At 37.3% G+C, this 21,270-nt stretch overlaps 1 protein-coding gene and 1 pseudogene across 5 annotated transcripts in view; one reads left to right on the top strand and one right to left on the bottom strand.

Moving 5' to 3' along the window:
- The window catches only part of ALMS1 (ALMS1 centrosome and basal body associated protein), a 192,754-nt gene that overhangs the window by 15,978 nt on the left and 155,506 nt on the right, over positions 1–21,270 (top strand). For 3 of the 5 annotated variants that reach the window (XM_076000887.1, XM_076000891.1, XM_076000890.1), the window contains exon 2: positions 10,485–10,604. The exons of the other annotated variants lie outside the window; for them this stretch is intronic. In XM_076000887.1, the coding sequence (XP_075857002.1) occupies positions 10,485–10,604 (120 nt within the window). The remainder of the gene's footprint in view (positions 1–10,484; positions 10,605–21,270) is intronic. 5 annotated transcript variants of the gene reach the window in all.
- Positions 19,591–20,107, bottom strand: LOC109730592 (DNA-directed RNA polymerases I, II, and III subunit RPABC4 pseudogene; annotated as a pseudogene).

Here is a 21,270-nt window from a genome sequence, read left to right on the forward strand (position 1 = left end):
TTGTGTATAGGAGACCAAGATCTATGTCTCTTTCTCTGGGAGCAGAATCTGGGGGGGTTACCTTTATTCCGCCATTTTCCTTACGCCCTTCCCCCCTTTCATTTCTGAAATTAGTAATTTGCATCCTCTCTCTCGTTATTAGTTAACCTGGTTAGAGGCTGGTTTTATTGATCTTTTTAAAGAACTAGACTTTGGTTTCATTAATTTCCCCCCCTCCCCTCCCCTCCTCTCCCCTCCTCTCCCCTCCTCTCCCCTCCTCTCCCCTCCTCTCCCCTCCTCTCTCCTCCTCTCTCCTCTCTCCTCCTCTCCCCTCCTCTCTCCTCCTCTCTCTCTTTCTTTCCTTTCTTTCTTTCTCTCTCACTCTTGCTCAGGCCAGTCTCGAACTCCTGAGCTTAAGCAGTCCTTCCACCTTGGCCTCCCAGAGTTCCTGTTTTCAATTTCATTGACTTCTACTCTAATTGTTATTTATTTTCTTTTTTCTTTTTTTTTTTTTTTTTGAGACAGAGTCTCACTTTGTTGTCCAGGCTAGAGTGAGTGCCGTGGCGTCAGCCTAGCTCACAGCAACCTCAATCTCCTGGGCCTGAGTGATCCTTCTGCCTCAGCCTCCCGAGTAGCTGGGACTACAGGCATGCGCCACCATGCCCGGCTAATTTTTATATATATATATCAGTTGGCCAATTAATTTCTTTCTATTTATAGTAGAGACGGGGTCTCGCTCTTGCTCAGGCTGGTTTCGAACTCCTGACCTTGAGCAATCCGCCCGCCTCGGCCTCCCAAGAGCTAGGATTACAGGCGTGAGCCACAGCGCCCGGCCTGTTATTTATTTTCTTTTGCTTGCTTACTTTAGATAGAATTTATTCTTGTTTTTCTAGTTTCCTAAATTGGAAGCTTAGATAATTGATTTTAGAGTTTTTTCTTTTCTAATATTTACACTCAATACTACAAATTTCCCACTAAGTACTGCTTTTCTGCATCACACATTTTGATAAGTTGTATTTTCACTTTTCATTTAATTCAGATATTTAAAAATTTCTGTTGATATTTCTTCTTTGATGCAGGTGTTATTTGGAAGTATGTTGTTGGATGGGCATGGTGGCTCATACCTGTAATCCTAGCGCTTTGGGAGACCAAGGCAGGAGGATCACTTGAGGCCAGGAATTCGAGACCAGCCTAAGCAAGAATGAGACTCTGTCTCTACAGAAAATAGAAAAATTACCTAGGTGTGGTGATGTGTGTCTTTAGTCCTAGCTACTTATGAGCCTAAGGTTTGAGGATGGCTTGAGCCCAGGAGTTTGAGGTGAGCTATAATGGCACCACTGTACTCTAGCCTGGGTGACAGAGTGAGACCCTGTCTAAAAAAAAAGTGTTGTTTAATCTCCAAGTATTTGGGGATTTTCCAGTTATCTTTCTGTTATTGATTTCTAGTTTATTTTTTCCTTTGTTTATTGTATGTATTTAAGATATACAACATGATGTTTTTATATATACTTAGTGAAGTGGTCACTATAGTCAAGCAAATTAACATATCTGCCATCTCACATAGTTATCTCTTTTTTTGCAGCAAAAATCCTGAAGGCAATACAATATTATTAACTGTAGTCCTCGTGTTGTATGTTAAATCTCTAGACTTGTTTTTCACATCTGCTACTTTATATCTTTTGATCTAGTCTCATTTCCTCCTCCACCCTCTATACATGGTATCTACTGCTTTAGTCTGTGTATTTGACTTTTAAAAATAGATTTCACTTATAAGTAAGATCATGCAGTATATTGATTTCTGTATCTGGTAATTTGACATAGCCTAATATCTTCCAGGTTAATCCATATTGTGGCAATGGCAGGATCACCTTTTTTTTTTTAAGACCAAATAGTACTTCTCTATGTGTACATGTGTGTATCTCAAGAGTTTCTTTTTTTTTGTTTGTTTTGTTTTTTGTTTTTTGATACAGAGTCTCACTCTGTTGCCCTGGCTAAAGTGCCATGGCAACAGCCTAGCTCATAGCAACCTCAAACTCCTGGGTTCAAGCAATCCTACTGCCTCAGCTTCCCGAGTAGCTGGGACTACAGGCATGTGCTACCATGCCTGGCTAATTTTTTCTATATATGTTTTTAGTTGTCCAGCTAATTTATTTCCTTTTTTTTTTTTTTTTTAGTAAAGTTGGAGTCTCTCTTGCTCATGCTGGTCTTGAACTCCTGAGCTCAAACAATCTGCCCGCTTTGCCTTCTCAGAGTGCTAGGATTACAGGCGTGTCCCTGTAGTTTCTTTATCCATTGGCCCTCACAGTTTCTTTATCCATTCAGGATCCCATTGGTAGGGATTATATATTAACTCTGCCTTGCTGTGGGTAGTATGGACGTGGTTTATAATCCATGTACTTTTGAATTCTGTTTGTTAATATTTTGCTGAGGAGTTTTGCAAATTTTTCAGTATCCATCAAGGATATTGGTTTGTAATTTTCTTTTATTTTTTTGAGACAGTCTCACTTTGTTGCCCAGGCTAGAGTGAGTGCCATGGCATCAGCCTAGCTCACAGCAACCTCAAACTCCTGGGCTCAAGCAATCCTTCTGCCTCAGCCTCCTGAATAGCTGGGACTATGGGTATGCACCACCATGCCCAGCTAATTTTTTCTATATATTTTTAGTTGTCAACCTAATTTCTTTCTATTTTTAGTAGAGACAAGGTCTTGCTCTTGCTCAGGCTAGTCTCGAACTCCTGACCTTGAGTAATCCTCCTGTCTCAGCCTCCCAGAGTGCTAGGATTACAGGCGTGAGCCACCATGCCCAGCTGGAATTTATTTCTTATAGGCCTGAGAAGTCTAAGGGCTAGGGGCTGTGTCTGGTGAGGGCCTTCTTGCTGGTGTGCACTCTGCAGATTTCCAAGGTAGTACAGGGCATTACATGGTGAGGGGGCTGAGTGTGCTAGGTCAGGTCTCTGTTCCTCTTCTTATAAAGCCACCACCCCCATTCTTATGATAACCTATTAATCTATTCACCCATCAATCCACTAATCCATGAAGGATTACTCTTTTCATGAGGGTAGAAATATTCAGATCATAGCACATAAGTTTATAGTTACTTTTTGTGCTTTTGTCTTTTAATTCCTATATAGGAATTAAGAGTAGAGTTACTGGCCAGAATTAAAATAATACAGGTTTTCATATTTGTCCATATATTTATCTTTATCAGAAAACTTTATATTTTCCTGTGGTTTCAAATTGTTATCTAGTGTCATTTAGTTTCAACTTGAAGGACTGCCTTCAGCATTTTTTTAAGGGCAGATCTAGTGGTAATAAACTCCCTTAGCTTTTGTTTATCTGTGAATGTCTTAATTTCCCCTTCATTCTTGAACAGTTTTAATTGTTATAGTATTTTCAGTTTATAGATTTTTTTTTCTTTTACTACTTTAAATATAGTATCCCACTGTATGTTCTGAGTGTTCTGAGTAATCTGATAATTTTACTAAAGCTCCCTTGTATGTGATAAGTTGCTTTTTCCTTGCTGCTTTCAAGATTGTCTCTTTGCCTTTCATTTTCAACAGTTTGATATACTATGTTTTTGTATAGATCTCTTTGGGTTTATCCAGAACGTGGATTTATTTGAGCTTGCATTTCTTTTCTCAAATATGGGATATTTTCAATCATTTTATCTTTAAATAAACTCTTTGCCCATTTCTGTCTCTCTTCATTTGCTAGAATGCCTATAATAGAATATTGGTCTGCTTGGTTATGTCCCATTAAGTTCCATAGGCTCTTTTTACTTTTCTTTTTTCTTTTTGCCCCTCAGACTTGATAATTTCAAATGAGCTATCTTCAAGTTTACTGATTCTTTCTTCTGTCCGAGTCTGCCATTGAACCCTTCTGGTGAATTTTTCAATTTATTGTGTTTTCAAGTCCAGAATTTCTGTTTGTCTCTTTTCTGAAATCTTTGTTGATATTTTAATTATGTTCATGTCATTTTTCTGAGTTCATTTAGCTGTCTTCTTTAGCTCACTGAGCTCATTTAAGAGAGTTGTTTTAAGCTGGGTGCGGTGGCTCACGTCTGTAATCCTAGCTCTCTGGGAGGCTGAGGCGGGTGGATTGCTCAAGGTCAGGAGTAACCAGCCTGAGCAAGAGCGAGACCCCGTCTCTACTATAAATAGAAAGAAATTAATTGGCCAACTAATATATATATAGAAAAAATTAGCCGGGCATGGTGGTGCATGCCTGTAGTCCCAGCTACTTGGGAGGCTGAGGCAGGAGGATCGCTTAAGCTCAAGAGTTTGAGGTTGCTGTGAGCTAGACGCCATGGGCACTCACTCTAGCCTGGGCAACAGAGTGAGACTCTGTCTCAAAAAAAAAAAGAGAGTTGTTTTAAATCCTTGTCAAGTAAGTTAGAGACCTGTGCTTTTTTAGGATTAGTTTCTAGAGATTTCTTTTGTTCCTTTGAATGGGCTACCTTTCTGTTTTTCTTTCTTTGCTTTTTTTGTATACTGTGATCTTTTGTTAAAAATTGAGCATTTGAATAAACAGCCACCTCTCTCAGTCTAGGAGGACTGGCTGTGTGTAGGGGAATACCCTCACTGATTAGCCTAGTGTAAAGGCCCATGGTCCTCTCAAACTTTTTCTGGTGATATATCTTCTGTGAGCCTGTGTGTGTGTTTTTATTTTAGTTCCTCTACAAACTTGGCTTCTTTGAAATGTCTTAATTGCCCTGAAAGCCTCATCCCTGTTTTCCTTACATCTTGTGCTATCTTTCCCTGCTCATAATATCTTTCCCACACTGCCTGTACATGTGCAGCCCTCCTGCAGTTCTCATGCAACTGCTTGCAGTGGCCTCCAATCTGATATCCAAACTATACAAACATAAGAAAAAAACACCAGAAAATTTTTTACTGTTTCAAGTGTGCTTTTTTCTTGGTTAGGCATTTACTTGGTTGCTGCAGCTTCTTTCCTGGTTTCTAGTTTGCACTCGCTTGCTTTTTTCTCGATTCCTTTATTCTACTCGGGATCTAATTTTTTAAATGCCCCAGATTTTACAAAGTGCGGCAGTAGAATAAAAAACTGGAGTTTCTTTTCATACAAACTTATTTATTTGGATTTTTTTATATTTCAAATTATTGATACATTCAAAGAGTAATTTTAATCTCTAGTTTTTCATGGTGTGAGCTGCTACCGATGCTAACCGTGTTGAATCACACTCAACATCCGAGTGCAAAGGGCTAGAGTTCTCACAAGGCTATTTTGTTCTGAATGTTGTTGTTTATTTGGTTTACATGGTTTATTGACATGGAGAAATGAGTTCCTAGAGCTTCTTAGTCAGCCAGCTTGTTGGCATCCTCTCTGTTGTTGAACTTAGTGTCACTTCAAAGGAAATTTTTAACTACTGATTTAATTTAATTGATTGATTTTTTGGGTAGTTCAAGCTTTCCATTTGGTAACTATGTATTCTCTTGAAGATTATCTACTTTTTATGAGTTTTCACATTTTTAGGAAGCTTTATACGTTAGTCTCATTGTTTTCAACTGATTTGCAGTTCTCTCCTTTTGTGGAATCTGTATTATTTATTTGTGCCTTTTTAAGTTTTTTCCTCTATCAGTCTTGCTGGAGATTTATCTGTTGAATAGGTCATTTTGAAATGACCAGATTTTGGGTTGTTGATCATGTCTTTGCTTTTTCCTAATTTTTGTTTGATTATTTTTTTTAGCTTTATTATTTCTTTTCTTTTTTTTTTTTTTTGAGACAGAGTCTCACTTTGTTGTCCAGGCTAGAGTGAGTGCCGTGGCGTCAGCCTAGCTCACAGCAACCTCAAACTCCTGGGCTCCAGTGATCCTTCTGCCTCAGCCTCCCGAGTAGCTGGGACTACAGGCATGCGCCACTATGCCCGGCTAATTTTTTATATATATATATCAGTTGGCCAATTAATTTCTTTCTATTTATAGTAGAGACGGGGTCTCGCTCTTGCTCAGGCTGGTTTCGAACTCCTGACCTTGAGCAATCCGCCCGCCTCGGCCTCCCAAGAGCTAGGATTACAGGCGTGAGCCACAGCGCCCGGCCTATTATTTATTTTCTTTTTCTTTGTGTTTCCTTTGTTGTTCTTTTTCCAGCTTCTTGAATTGAAAATTTATCTCATTGATTTTCAACTTTTCTTCTATTTCTAATAAATGCATTTAGGGAATTGTGTTTCTTTCTAAGTGCCATTTTAGTGACATCCTATGAATTTTGATATGTAGTACTGAAATTTTTGTTCTAAATATTTTACTTTCTATTTTATTTTGTTTAATTTTCTATTGGGGGGCGGACACAGTGGCTCACGCCTGTAATCCTAGCACTCTGGGAGGCTGAGGCAGGCGGATCATTTGAGCTCAGGAGTTTGAGAGCAGGAGTTTGAGACCCGCTTGAGCAAGAGCAAGACCTTGTCTCTACCAGAAATAGAAAAAAAATTAGCCAGGTGTGGTGGTGCATGCCTGTAGTCCCAGCTACCCAGGAGGCTGAGTCAGGAACATCGCTTGAACCCAGGAGTTTGAGGTTCCTGTGAACTAGACTGACACCATGGCACTCTAGCCGGGGCAACAGAGTGAGATTCTGTCTAAAAAAAAAATTTTTTTTTTATTATATTAGGGGTGAAGAAGAAGCTGCTGCTGGGCCCAGCGGGCCTGTTGTGGCAGCAGCCGGCGACCTGAAAAAAAAATGTTTTTTAAAATTACTTAATTAATTAATTTATTTAAATAAAACAAATTTTTATTAAAAAATAAAATTTTAACATTTTATTTTTTAATTTTTATTGCTATTTGAGTTATTTAGAAATATAGAAGTAGAAAATAGAGTTTTAGTTTGTTTTTTCTTTTTGGGTACTAAATTCTATGTAAGGTTATTAGATCAAGTTTGTTCGTATATTGCTTGGTTATTTTTGTCTGTTTCCCACTATGATGGTAGATTTATCTTCTTCCTATAGTTTTGTTAAGATAGCCTTAAAATATTTAGTGAGACTTATACAAATTAAGAATTGTTATATCTTCTAGATCAGCAGTTCCCAACTTTTTTGTACCAGGGACCAGTTTCATGTAAGACAATTTTTGGTGGGAGGGGATGGGACAGGAGGAGGAGCTCAGGGGGTGATGTGAGTGATAGGGAGTGGCTGTAAATACAGGTGAAGCTTCACTCACTTGCCTGCCACTCACCTTCTGCAGTGCAGCCTGGTTTCTAACATGCCACAAACTGGTCTATGGTTGGGGAGTTTGGGACTGCAGTCCTAGATGACTTGGTAATTTTATCATTATGTAGTTATCATCCTTTATACTCAGTATTAATTTACATAGCACAGTAGTTCCCAGCTGCAGCTGTTTGGCTCTCAGGGGATATTTGGCTATGTCTGGTGACATTTTTCATTGTCACTAATTGGGGGGATCTAGGGTGCCACTGGCTTCTAGTGGATAAAGGCCAGGGTTGGTGCTAAACATCCTACAGTGCAAAGGAAAGCTTCTCACAACAAAGTATTAACATTACCTAGCCCCACATATCAATAGTGGCAATGTTGAGAAACCCTGATATAACATTAATTTGGTACAGAAGAGATAAAGGAAAGAGGAATAGCATCCATTCAAAAAAGGAAGGATTTTCAAAATTAAAATATGTAAATTTGAGTCAAAAACAGGTGGAAAAGACACTTAGAATCCCAGATGTGAAACAATATTTTATATATGTGTATATATGTAGGTAGGTAATCTATTTTAATATTTTCCTGGCATATTATTTTCTGTACTTTTATTTTTAAACATTCTGTGTCTTTATGACTTAGGTATATTTGTTATAAATAACATGTAGCTTACGAATAGCATATATCTCTTAAAATTTGATCTGACAATATCTTTTCTAAACTACTGTTAGTACATGTATACTTATTATAATTACAGATATATTTCTTTCATCTTATTTTTTAAAATTTTTATTTGTTGTCTTATGTACTTTGCTTCTATCAGGCATTTTGAGGTGTTGCTAACCTGGAATCACTTTTGATTTTCCAGCTTGTGATTTCACAGACATGAAGGGGTATAAATTTTAGCCCCAAACCTACATGAGGGCTAGGTTGTACAAATTAGAACTGTGAGACATCAGGCTTTGTGATCACTCAATTACTGCTTTGATTTTTAGTTTCGTATTTGTTATTTAGATGTAGTGACTTTTCTGAATTTCTTTTGAGCTCAGTTATGCACATAAAAGAGTTCTTGTTAATTTTAATGAATTTCTTTCTACACTCTTGGTAATTTGTAGTAAGTTAGTTGCTCTGCCTATTATCAGACACAGAAATTTTTTTTCCTTTCTTTTTTTCTTTGCTCAAGAAAAGAATTTTATTTTAGTTTAATAGATTTAGGGGTAAAAGTTGAATTCCATTACATGTATAGTAATGAAGTCTGGATTTTTAGAGTGCCCATCACCCACATACTGTGCATTGTACCCTATAGGTAATTTTTCATCCTTTACCTCTCCAATCCTCTCCCGTTTCTGAGTCTCCAGTGTTCATTGTACCACTCTATGTGTTCTTGCGTAGCCATAGTTTAGCTCCCACTTATAGGTGAGAACATGCAGTGTTTATTTTTCTGTTTCTGATTTATTTCACTTAGGATAATGGCCTCCAGTTCTATTCAAGTTGCTTCAAAAGACATTATTTTCATTCTTCTTATCACTCATACTCCCTGATATATGTATACCACATTTTCTTTATCCACTTATCAGTTGATGGGTGCTTAGGGTGATTCCTTATCTTTGTGACTGTGAATTCTGCTGTGATAAATATATGAGTGCAGATGTCTTTTTGATATAATGATTTCTTTTCCTCTGGGTATATATCCATAGTGGGATTGCAGGACTGAATGGTAGATCTATTTTTAGTTCTTTGAAGATTGAGAAATCTTCATACTGCTTTCCGTAGAAGTTGTACTAATTTACATTCCCACCAACAGCATGTAAGTGTTCCCTTTTCACTGCATCCCTTGCCCTAAGATGGTATCTCATTGTGGTTTTAATTTGCATTTGCCTGCTGACTAGTGATGTTGAGCATACTTCATAATGTTTTTTGGCCTTTGTAGATCTTCTTTTGAAAAATGCCTATTTATGTCATTTGTCCACTTTTTAATGGAGTTGTTTTTTTCTTGCTGAGTTGTTTGAGTTCCTTGTAGATTTTGGATATTAATCCTTTTTTGGACACATAGTTTGGGAATACTTTCTCCCATTCTGTAGGTTGTCTATTGCTCTTTTAATTATTTCTTTTGCTCAGAAGCTTTTTAATTTAATTAAATTCCATTTGTCTGTTTTTGTTTTTGTTGAATTTGCTTTTGGTCTTTGCTTAGGCCAATGTCCAGGAGAGTTTTTCTTAGTTTTCTTCTAGGATTTTTATTGTTTCAGGTCTCACATTTAAGTTGTTAGTCCATCTTGAGTTAATTTTTATGTATTGTGAGAGATATGCAGTTTCAATCTTTTGCATGAGGCTATCCAATTTTCCCAGAACAATTTATTGAATAGTGTGTTCTTCCTGCAGTGTATATTTTGTCTTCTTTGTCAAAGATCGTTTGGTTGTAGATATGTGGTTTTATTTCTGGGTTCTCTGTTCCATTGATCTGTGTGGACACAGAAATTGATAGAACTGGTCCCTTGTCTCTGAAGTAGGTTGAAAAAAAAAAGATATAATAGCTGGTCATAATATCCTTGGGTTGTCTTTTCTTCTGGCTGGTGTAGATCCATTAGCAGTTATCAGATATTGCCTCTTTACTATTCCTGCTATACTTTACCCGAAAACTTCTAAATGGTCTATGTTGTGGCTCCTTAAAGTACTCCCACGTCTCTTCCGGTTTCTTATATTTAACCCACTGTGTGCTACTATTGGGTGGTAACTTATAACTCACTTATTTTGCCTTTAATTATGTGCTATTTAGTATTATCTCAACCTTTTTAATGACTTACATTTAGGGTTATTAATTTTTTTGTTAGCATTCATCTTTTCTTAACTCATGGCTACCTGTTTTACTTTTATGACTTCATCCTTATTTCTTCTTTTTTTAAATAGACAGGGTCTTGTTCTGTTGCCCATGCTGGAGTGCAGTGGCATGATCATTGGTCACTGAACCTCCTGAGTAGCTGGAACTATAGGCATGTACTATCACACCTGGGTAATTTAAAAACAATAATTTTTAGAGATAAAGTCTCCTCATATTCCCCAGGGTGGTCTCAAACTCCTGCCTTCAAGTGATCCTCCTGCCTCAGCCTCTCAAAGTGCACAGTGGCTTACATGGTGGCACAAATGGCCTCAAGAGGCCCTGAGAAAATGTGACCCTATTTCCTTATTTTTTAACTGAGGATAATAGATAGCTTGGATAGTGGTTGCAAAGTGGAAATATTATATATGTGAAAGTGCTTTTTAAACTGAGAAGTATGATCTAAATATTAGAGTATTTTTATTATATAATTGGAGTGGTTGTGTTAATGACTCAAGTTAAGTCTGCTTTTGATTTTCAGGTTGTTCCATTGAACTGTTATGTATGGCAACAGTCATTTCATCAAGGCAGTAGTAGAACACAGATTACTAATACAAATGCGCCAGAAACAACAGCTCAGTGGGGTTCTGGGGATGATCAGGTATGTCTTCTATAACTGGCAAACATTTTCTTTAGATAAATAGCACAAGAAATTCTGATTTAGCTGTGAAGAATAGAAATAATTAAATTGCTGTAATATTCTTTTTTTTTTTTTAGACAAGGTCTCACTCTTTCACCCATTCTGGAGTGCAGCATCACAATCATAGTTAGCTGTAGCCTCAAACTCATGGGCTCAAGCTATCCTCCTGCCTTGGCTTCCCAAAGTGCTGGGATTACAGGCATGAGCTGCTGCACCTGGCCTAATATTCTATTTTTCTAACAGATCTTCACAACCTTTATGTAGAACAGCTGTTCACTTTATTTTTTGGTCTCAGAACTCTTTATATTCTTCAAAAGTTTCTAAAGAGCTTTTGTTTATGTGGATTATCTATATAGATATTTAGCATACAAGAAATTTAAAAACATTTATTTTAAAATTTATTTCAAAAGAACACACCCATTACATATTACCATAAGTAGTACATTTAAAGTGAAAAATGACTATTTTCCAAAACCAAAAACAATTAGTTGGAAAAGTAGCACTGTTTTACATTTTTGTAAATCTCTTTGATGTCTGGCTTAACAGAAACCAGTTGATGCATTAGTCAGGGTTCTTTAGAGAAATAGAACCAGTAAGATATACAGATATAGGCTGCTTTAACAAAATAAAAAAAAGAAAAAAAGATTAATTAAAAATTAAAAAGTAAAAAGAAAATATAAAATTATAAAAAAAGGAGTCATATATATCTATTTATATATATATATTTATTATAAGGAATTGGTTTATGTGATTATGGAGGCTGAGAATTCCCAAGATCTGCAAGCTGGAGACCCTGGAGAGCTGAGGTATAGTTAAAATTTGAGCCTAAAGGCCTGAGAACCGGGACAGCCAGTGGTATAAATTCTGGTCTGAGTTTGAAAGCAGAAGAGCCTCCAGCTAGAAAGCCATCAGGCAGGGAGAGTAATTTCCCTCTTGCTCAGCCTTTTGTTCTATTTAGACCTTCAGTGTATTGGACCAGATTGGGAAGGGCAATCTGCTTTACTTATTCTCCAGATTCAAACGTCAGTCTCATCCAAATACACTCACATGGATACACCCAAAATAATGTTTAATCAAATATCTGGACACCCTGTGACCCAGTCATTTTGACACATAAAATTTACCACGATAGCTGGATTCTCATATCTGCTTCTGCATTCAGTCTGTTGGGATGTGTTTTTTTTTTTTTTAGTTGAAGTATATGAAGACATTCTGGCCTTACACAGATAGGTAGTTAGAAAAAGGAGGCTGTTAATAGATTCCTTGAGAGGATGTCAGTGACCCTCAGGGATCTTTGGACCACACTTTCAGAACCTTGATCTAGAACATAGTCATTAACTTTGAAGAAATGCAAAAATCATGAGCAGATAGGAAAAAAGCTCATGTATGGTTATTGGAGGAAAAATGCAGCCTCACTTTTACAATGGTTAAATATTGGTAAAGCTGATTATCTAATAACTTGGGTAGCATATTTCTTCTGTCTTCAGTTTTCCTTAAATTGCAGTGGTTATCCATTAGATGTGAAATATGAAGGAAGGGAGATTTGCTGTCACTGAGGGAAAGGAATTAAGGGAAACCTTGACCAGAAAAAAGCACAGTACCCTGGGGCCATTAAATGGAGGAGGATTTTTTTGGGTGGAATTGTGCCCCTCAAATGATATGTTGAAGTTCTCAGAATGTGACCTTACTTGGAAATGGTGATTGCAGATGTAATTATTTTCAGTTAAGATGAGGTCATATTGGAGTAGTGTGGGCCCTTAATCCAATATGGCTATGTAAGAGGAGAATGCCATGTGAAGAAAAAGACACAGAGGCCAGGCATGGTGGCTCACGCCTGTAATCCTAGCACTCTGGGAGGCCGAGGCAGGTGGATCATTTGAGTTCAGGAGTTCAAGACCAGCCTGAGCAAGAGCGATACCCCATCTCTACTAAAAATAGAAAGAAATTACTTGGACAGCTAAAAATATATAGAAAAAAATTAGCTGGGCACGGTGGCACATACCTGTAGTCCCAGCTACCTGGGAGGGTGAGGCAGGAGGATCACTTGAGTCCAGGAGTTTGAGGTTGCTATGAGCTAGGTTGATGCCATGGCACTCTAGCCCGGGCAACAAAGTGAGACTCTGTCTCAAACTAACTAACTAACTAAAAAAAAAAAAAGACACAGAAGGAGAGGATGGCCATGTAAGATGGAGGCAGAGATTAGAGTTATGCTGCCAAAAGATAAGGGGCTTCCATAAGGTAGAAGTAGTAAGAAAGGATCCTACCTCAGAGGCTTCAGAGGGAGTATGACCCTGTCAACATCTTGATTTCAAACTTCTGGACTCTAGAACTGTGAAAGAATAAATTTCTGTTATTTTAAGTGACCTGGTTTGTGTCACTTTGTTTCCTAGGCAGCCCTAGGAAACTAATACAGGGATATATTCCTAAGTAATTTAATATTTTCTGAGGGCATGTTTTTGATAGAACATAGTCCAAATATTGATATCTTCCTTTTGTCCCCATCTTATAAAATACAAACCATGATGAATCCTATAGCAAGCATTTCCTTTCTGCCTTCATACTGGGTTCCTCAGAATAGCTAGAAAATTATGCAACTCTCTAATTCTCTTCCTTCTTTTCCTCTTCTGATTATTGTGCTCATTGTTTGTCTGCGTTGCTGTCATCTGAGCTATCACTCTTTATTAATTGAAAACTACAGCTCTTGCTACATTGTCTTGCTCTCTTTTATTTTTCTCATTTCAACGTATTAATACATTACCCATCCAATGCCTGAAGTTCCCAGGTCTTTGATCTAACCTCCAGCAGTCTTTCCCTCAATATCTCCTTTCAGCTTTCTCTTACTCCTCCAGGGTCAGAGTTCAGATTTTGTCATTGCTAGCAACCTGAGTACAAATGTCTCATCCTCTCTTCCTTTACAGCTACTGCCCCATTGAATATTTTGCTCCCTGATAAAGTGAAATATAAGAGTGGTCTACATTTTTTGTTTCCATTTCCTGATATCCTACCCTTAGTTTTTAAAAGTCAGGTTTATTGAGGTATGAATTAAATATATCAAAATTCACTCTTTTAGGTGTACAGTTTGTTAAATGAGTTTTGACAAATATATATAGTCATGAAACCACCACCACATTTGAGATACACAATTTTGCCATCACCCCAAAAAAGTTCCCATGTGTCTCTTTGTAGTCAATTACTTCCTCCACCCCTAGTCCTTGGCAACTGCTGATCAGATTTCTGTCTCTGTAGTTTTACCTTTTCAGAATAATACAGTGTATAAACTTTTGAATCTGACTTCTTTCACTTGGCACATGCTTTTGAGATTTATCTATGTTATTGCATGTATCAATAGTTTGTTCCACTTTAATTTTTATTGCTGAGTAGTATTCTATTTATGTATGGGTTTTTGAGTAGGCATATGACTCCATTTCATTTCATTTCTTTTTTTTTTTTTTTGTGACAGAGTCTTGCTTTGTTGTACAGGCTTGAGTGAGTGCCGCGGTGTCAGCCTAGCTCACGGCAACCTCAAACTCCTGGGCTCAAGCAATCCTACTGCCTCAGCGTCCTGAGTGGCTGGGTCTATAGGCATGCGCCACCATGCCCGGTTAATTTTTTCTCTATATATTAGTTGGCCAATTAATTTCTTTCTATTTATAGTAGAGACAGGGTCTTGCTTTTGCTCAGGCTGGTTTCGAACTCCTGACCTCGAGCAATCCGCCCGCCTCGGCCTTCCAGAGTGGTAGGATTACAGGCTTGAGCCACTGTGCCGGCCTGACTTCATTTCTCTTAAGTAAATATCTAGGAATGGGTTTGTTGACTGATATGGTAATTGTATGTTTAACATAGGAAAGTGCCAAACTGTTTTCCAAAGTGGTTATACCATTTTGTATTCCCAGTAGTGTATGAGAGTTCTAGTTGTTCTGCACTCTTGCCAGCTCTTTGTACGTCAGTTTTTTTTTGTTTTTTTAATATTAGCCACTCTGGAAGGTATATTGTGGTGTCTCATTGTGGTTTTAATATGCATTTCTCTGATAACTAATGATATTGAACATCTTTTTGTGTGCTTATTTGCCCTTCATCTTTCTTCATCAGTGAAAGATCTGTTTAAATCTCTTCTCCAATTTTTATGGCTATTTTATTTCATTTGTTGAGCTTTGAGAGTTCTTTATAGTTCTAGATGCAAGTCTTTTATCAAATGTCTTTTGGAAATATTTTCTCCCAGTATGGCTTATCTGTGTATTCTCTTGTCTTGAAAAGCAGAAGTTTTAATTTTTATGAAATTGGTTTATTGATTTTATTTTTCCTTTTGTAGCTTGTACTTCTTGTATCCTGTCTGAGAAATCTTCACCTAATACTAGATCACAGAGATTTTCTTCTAGACCAGAGTTTCTTAACCTTGGCATTATTGACATTTTAGGCTGAATAATTCTTTTTTGTTTTTTTTGAGACAAGAGTCTCACTTTGTTGCCCAAGCTAGAGTGAGTGCTGTGGCGTCAGCCTAGCTCACAGCAACCTCAAACTCCTGGGCTCAAGCAATCCTACTGCCTCAGCCTCCCGAGTAGCTGGGACTACAGGCATGTGCCACCATGCCCAGCTAATTTTTTCTATATATATTAGTCGGCCAATTAATTTCTTTCTTTTTAGAGTAGATCTGGGGTCTTGCTCTTGCTCAGGCTGGTTTCAAACTCCTGACCTCTAGCAATCCACCCGTCTCAGCCTCCCAGAGTGCTAGGATTACAGGCGTGAGCCACTGCGCCTGGCCTGAATACTTATTTGTTATCCTTGCTCATATCTGTCAAAAATATTTAGAGATTTGTTGGCCTTTTTATATTGATTTAAAAGGTATAAGACAAAGAATCTTTGTATGATAGAAACACAGCAAAAAAATGCATGATGCAGAAAGAATAGGAATGTTGTACAGAGGTTATTTTAAAATTCATTTTATAATATGATGGGAAATTATATGAATATGTTTACAGGGGAGAAGAATGATTTAGTAATGAGAGAAAAATGAAGGAAAGTGGGAGAATCACATATAGGAAGGAAAACATTGAAAAACATGAAATAGATAGAAAGGCCTCTAGAGTTAGACTTTTTTTTTTTTTTTTTTTTTTTTTGAGACAGAGTCTCACTTTGTTGCCCAGGCTAGAGTGAGTGCCGTGGCATCAGCCTAGCTCACAGCAACCTCAAACTCCTGGGCTCAAGCAATCCTCCTGCCTCAGCCTCCCAAGTAGCTGGGACTACAGGCATGTGCCACCATGCCCGGCTAATTTTTTCTATATATGTATTAGTTGGCCAATTAATTTCTTTCTATTTATAGTAGAGACGGGGTCTCGCTCTTGCTCAGGCTGGTTTAGAACTCCTGACCTCGAGCAATCTGCCCGCCTCGGCCTCCCAGAGTGCTAGGATTACAGGCGTGAGCCACCGCGCCCGGCCTAGAGTTAGACTTTTTAAAAACATTTTTTGAAGAGACAGAGTATTGCTCTGTTGCCCAGGTTGGAGTACAGTATCTCGATCATAGTTCACTTAAATTATTGGCCTCAAGTGATCCTCCTGCCATGGCCTCCCAAAGTGCTGGGCTTACCGGCGTGAGCTACTGCACCTGGTCTGAGAGATCATTTTTAAAAAGTCATAAGGTAGAAATCCGATAATGGAGTTGTAAATCACCAGATGGTGATAGGAAGACAATGCTGTATACTGATTGAAGTAGGAGATGAGGTCATCAGTTGAAAATGAAGGAGAGTTCAGTAGTTCCGAGGAGAGAGAAAGTATAATGTAATCATTTAAGAGAGTCAGCTCACCAGGAAAATGTAGTAGGATTTCCAGGCAATACTGAGTGCCCTTGAGGTTTAATGTCATAAATTTAAAGGAAAACCAGTCAGTTGGGGTGTATGATTTCTCCAGCAACGTGCTACTGCTTGAATTCAGGCAAGACAGTTCGACCAGCATTAACTTTTACCTGGCAAATAGAGTAGTGGGAGAAAAATGCAAGAAAGTTAAGTGATTATAAGGAGGAAAGGAAAATTATTTAAGGAAAATTATTATAAGGAAAGTGATTATAAGGAGGACTGTGAACTCTCAGAGGAATAAAGAGGGAAATACAAATAGAAAGGAATGATGAAAATTATAAATGTGATAGGATAGTTGTCTTCATGAGGTTAAAGAATTATTGCAGTTGAGAAGCTAGAGAGTAAGTTATCTGTAGAGGTCAGAGGATGGGCAGGAGCACTAATGGATATGTCTGTAATCGGGAGTGAGGAGTGAACTATGGGACCTCGGCTCAAAGTATGGTCAAAGAGGCTGAGCTTTGAGTCATAGAGCTAGATATTTTGCTGTAGTAAGAGTCATAACATGATTGGACTTCTCCTGCTTTGAAACTTTTCATTGGCCCACTATCCCCTGTAGAATGGAATGTTCTCAAAAGAAAAAATTCAAAATTAATCATTCTTATAGTCCTTTTATTTTCAAGTATTAGAAAGGTGAAAAGCATGTTTCCAGTAGCAATTTGATGTTATAGTTTTGACTAATTTATCCAGCATAGGAGGGATTGAGATATTTTGGAATTTCAAAAGTTTACTCTTCCATAATCTCACAAGCCATAGATGAGTAGTGTTAACATTTTAGAATATTTCTTGCTAACCTTTTTTCTTTGTATATATTTGTATAACTGATATTATATGGTAGGTAGTAGATCCCTTTTTAAAAAAAAACTTACTGTATGAACATTTTAGTTATGAGTTTTAAATATTGAAAATACTTCTTCAAAGACAAAAGTCTTGTTGGAAAATGTGAAAATTATAATACATCTTTTTTTTATGGATTCTGGGTCATCTGGGAATTAAAAGATACCTATATTCTCTTAAAAACATTTGAGTTGATCAAGGAAGAAGGCTATAGTAATAGATGATAAAATAATGACAAATTAATGTATTGTATATGTAAGGTTGCTATCAATATAATGTCATTTTCTCATGCTTTTATTTAATAAATAAGGGAAAATTGGATGAATTAATTATTCAACCAAAGATTTTGGGTAAAGACTGAAAAACTGCAAGTAGAGGAAACATGACACAGAAGAAAACAAATAAATAAGTTATGAAATATAATTGCTAAATTCAAGAAATAATGGAAAAAGTAGATAAATTCCTAATAAATACAATCAAGAAAAAACCCCAATGAAATGGAATTTATACAAAAGTATCAAAGTTTATAGAGGGAGGATTAGGATTACTAAGAAGAAAATTGAGAAAGTTATGATGGTACTAGCTATCAAAAAAGATTTTGGACCTAATAGATTTCACTGCTGAAATATTTTAAAGTTTTAAGGAAAATTGACTTTCCTTATGTAAAATAATATAAAACAAAGTTATAAAAAAAAGTTAGAAAACAAAGCCAGGAATTCTAAAATGATGATTAATCTTAATTATGGCTGTATAAGTGTGAAAATTTTAAAGAATATGCTTGTAAATATGATTTAAAAGTTGGATCCACTACTACCTAGTAAGAAATATGAAGATTTTTGTTGTTGTTGCCCAGGCTAGAGTGAGTGCTATGGTGTCAGCCTAGCTCACAGCAATTCAAACTCCTGGGCTCAAGCAATTCTTCTGCCTCAGCCTCCCGAGTAGCAGGGACTACAGGCATGCGCCACCATGCCCAGCTAATTTTTTTTTTTTTTTTTTTTTTTTGAGACAGAGTCTCGCTTTGTTGTCCAGGCTAGAGTGAGTGCCGTGGCGTCAGCCTAGCTCACAGCAACCTCAAACTCCTGGGCTCAAGCAATCCTTCTGCCTCAGCCTCCCGAGTAGCTGGGACTACAGGCATGAGCCACCATGCCCGGCTAATTTTTTTTTATATATATATATCAGTTGGCCAATTAGTTTCTTTCTATTTATAGTAGAGACAGGGTCTCGCTCTTGCTCAGGCTGGTTTTGAACTCCTGACCTTGAGCAATCCGCCCGCCTCGGCCTCCCAAGAGCTAGGATTACAGGCGTGAGCCACCGCGCCCGGCCTAATTTTTTTTTTTTTTCTATATATATTAATTGGCCAATTAATTTCTTTCTATTTATAGTACAGTTGGGTCTTGCTCTTGCTCAGGCTGGTTTTGAACTCCTGACCTTGAGCAATCCACCCACCTCGGCCTCCCAGAGTGCTAGGATTACAGGCATGAGCCCCCGTGCCTGACCCTGAAGATGTTTTAATATAAAGAAATGTATTGGCCGGGCTCGTGGCTCACGCCTGTAATCCTAGCACTCTGGGAGGCCAAGGTGGGCTCAAGGTCGGGAGTTCGAAACCAACATGAGCAAGAGCGAGACCCCGTCTCTACTATAAATAGAAAGAAATTAATTGGCCAACTAAAAATATATAGAAAAAATTAGCCTGACATGGTGGCGCATGCCTGTCGTCCCAGCTACTTGGGAGGCTGAGGCAGAATGGTTGCTTGAGCCCAGGTGTTTGAGGTTGCTGTGAGCTAGGCAGATGCCACGGCACTCTAGCCTGGGCAACAGAGTGAGACTCTGTCTCAAAAAAAAAAAAAAAAAAAAAAAAAGAAAGAAATTTACTGACTTAGGAGTCTGAGGTAGGAGGATCGCGTGAACCCAGGAGTTCAAGTCCAGCCTGGATACCATAGTGAGACCCTATCTCTCTTTTTTTTTTTTTTTTTAGGGAAGCACTTTTAACCTTTATTGTGTGTCAGATTACATATACAATAAAATTAAAAATCATGTCATTGAACAAAAACTTTATACAAAATATTGATACGTAAATACAATATGGTTTCAAAAACAAAATATGTATATAGTTGTATTCATAAGTACAGCAGTCCCCCCTTATCCACAGTTTCATTTTCTGTAGTTTCAGTTACTGATGGTCAATCACAGTCCCCGAATAGGTGGGTACAGTATAATACCATATTTTGACAGAAATCAGTCACGTTCACATAACTTTTATTATAGTATACTGTTATAATTGTTCTATTTTATTATTGTTGTTAATCTCTTACTGTGCTTAATTTATAAATTAAATTTTACCATAGGTACATACATATAGAAAAAACACAGCATATGTAGGGTTTGGTACTATCTGAGGTTTCAGGTCTCCACTGGGGGTCTTGGAACATATCCCCTGAGGGTAAGTGGGGAGTATTACTGTATTTTTAACCAAAAGTTATACAATAATGAGAAACATTAATGGGGCAAATACATGAAGACGATCCTCTGAATTCACAGGTTTCATCTGGCATCAAAAACCACCACTGTATCTTTTAGTCCTTTTCTTGTACATTATTCTGTATCCACATTCTCTGCATCTGATCGGATCCCTGGATTTTATTTCATTTTCTGTGTGACATTCTCCACAGATATATATCATTGGCTGCTGCTTTGGTGGCTCAACGTCCTTCTGGGTGTCCATTGTTAGTCCCTACGCAGCACAGAGAAACTTTTCTCACCGCGATTCCAAACAAAACCCGGTTTGAAGCTCGAGACCCTATCTCTTAAAAAAAAAAAAAATTATTGCTGTTCTTTATCAGCTTTAAAGGGGGGGAAAAGATGCTATAATGTAGTTTTATCTAATTTATTGCTCATTCCTAATCAAATTATTTAGAAATGAAAATTAAAGAATACCTTCATAGCATGATAGGAAGAATATACTAGCTATTAATAATATCAAATTTAAAAAGGAAATGCCTTTAACACTGGCCACTATTAGTATTTATTTCAACTTTAATTCAGCATTGCTATTTAGTATATTCTGTGGATTGGTGCCATTCCATGAATTATTTGTTACTGGTCTGTCAAGAGGTAAGTACAGAAATTGAGAGGAAGTGTTTAGAAACTCTTATAGCAGTTTGACAGTAATTTTGTCTCTTTTTAGAACTACAAATCAAACATTTGGGCTTGTGTTTTGTATTTTGGGCTTATATAACTTTTTAATTTCATTTTTCTAGTTATTTTTACTGGTTTTAAAAGTAAGGCTGGGTGTGGTGGCTCACATCTATAATCTTAGCACTTTAGGAGGCTGAGGAGGGAGGGTCACTTGGAGCCGGGAGTTTGAGATCCGCTTGGGCAACATAGTGAGACTGCGTCTCTATAATAAATTGTTAAAATTAGCCAGGTATAGTAGTGCATGCCTGTAGTCCCTACTACTTGGGAGACTGAGGCAAGAGGATCACTTGATCCCAGGAGTTCGAGGTTACAGTGAGCTATGATCAGGCCATTGCACTCCAGGCTGGGTGACAGAGCGAGACACTGTCTCTAAAAAAAAAAAAATCAGCTTATTAATTTTATTAGCATTTTAATAAAGTATAATGAATTGGAATTAGGAAAAATTGGTCCTTTCCCATAGATTGAGAAGCATTGCTCTGAATCATGCCACTAAGATAAGAGTAAATATTTGAAAGAGACAAAGTCATCACTATGCATGGATAATATGATAATGTTATATACTAAGAAAAGTCAGGGTCCTTTAGAAATTAGTATAGTTAATAAAAATTCAGTAAAGTGGTCACATGTAGAGAGTATTGTAGCTTTAGGTTTAGAAAATTTTTTTCAGTTTTATTATGATCATATTGTAGAATTTTATATAGAACCAAATCTATTTAATGATGAGAACAAACTATTAAGAAATAGACCAGAAA

This window comes from Microcebus murinus, chromosome 3 (assembly GCF_040939455.1).
Source record: "Microcebus murinus isolate Inina chromosome 3, M.murinus_Inina_mat1.0, whole genome shotgun sequence".
NCBI classification, from domain to species: Eukaryota; Metazoa; Chordata; class Mammalia; order Primates; family Cheirogaleidae; genus Microcebus; species Microcebus murinus.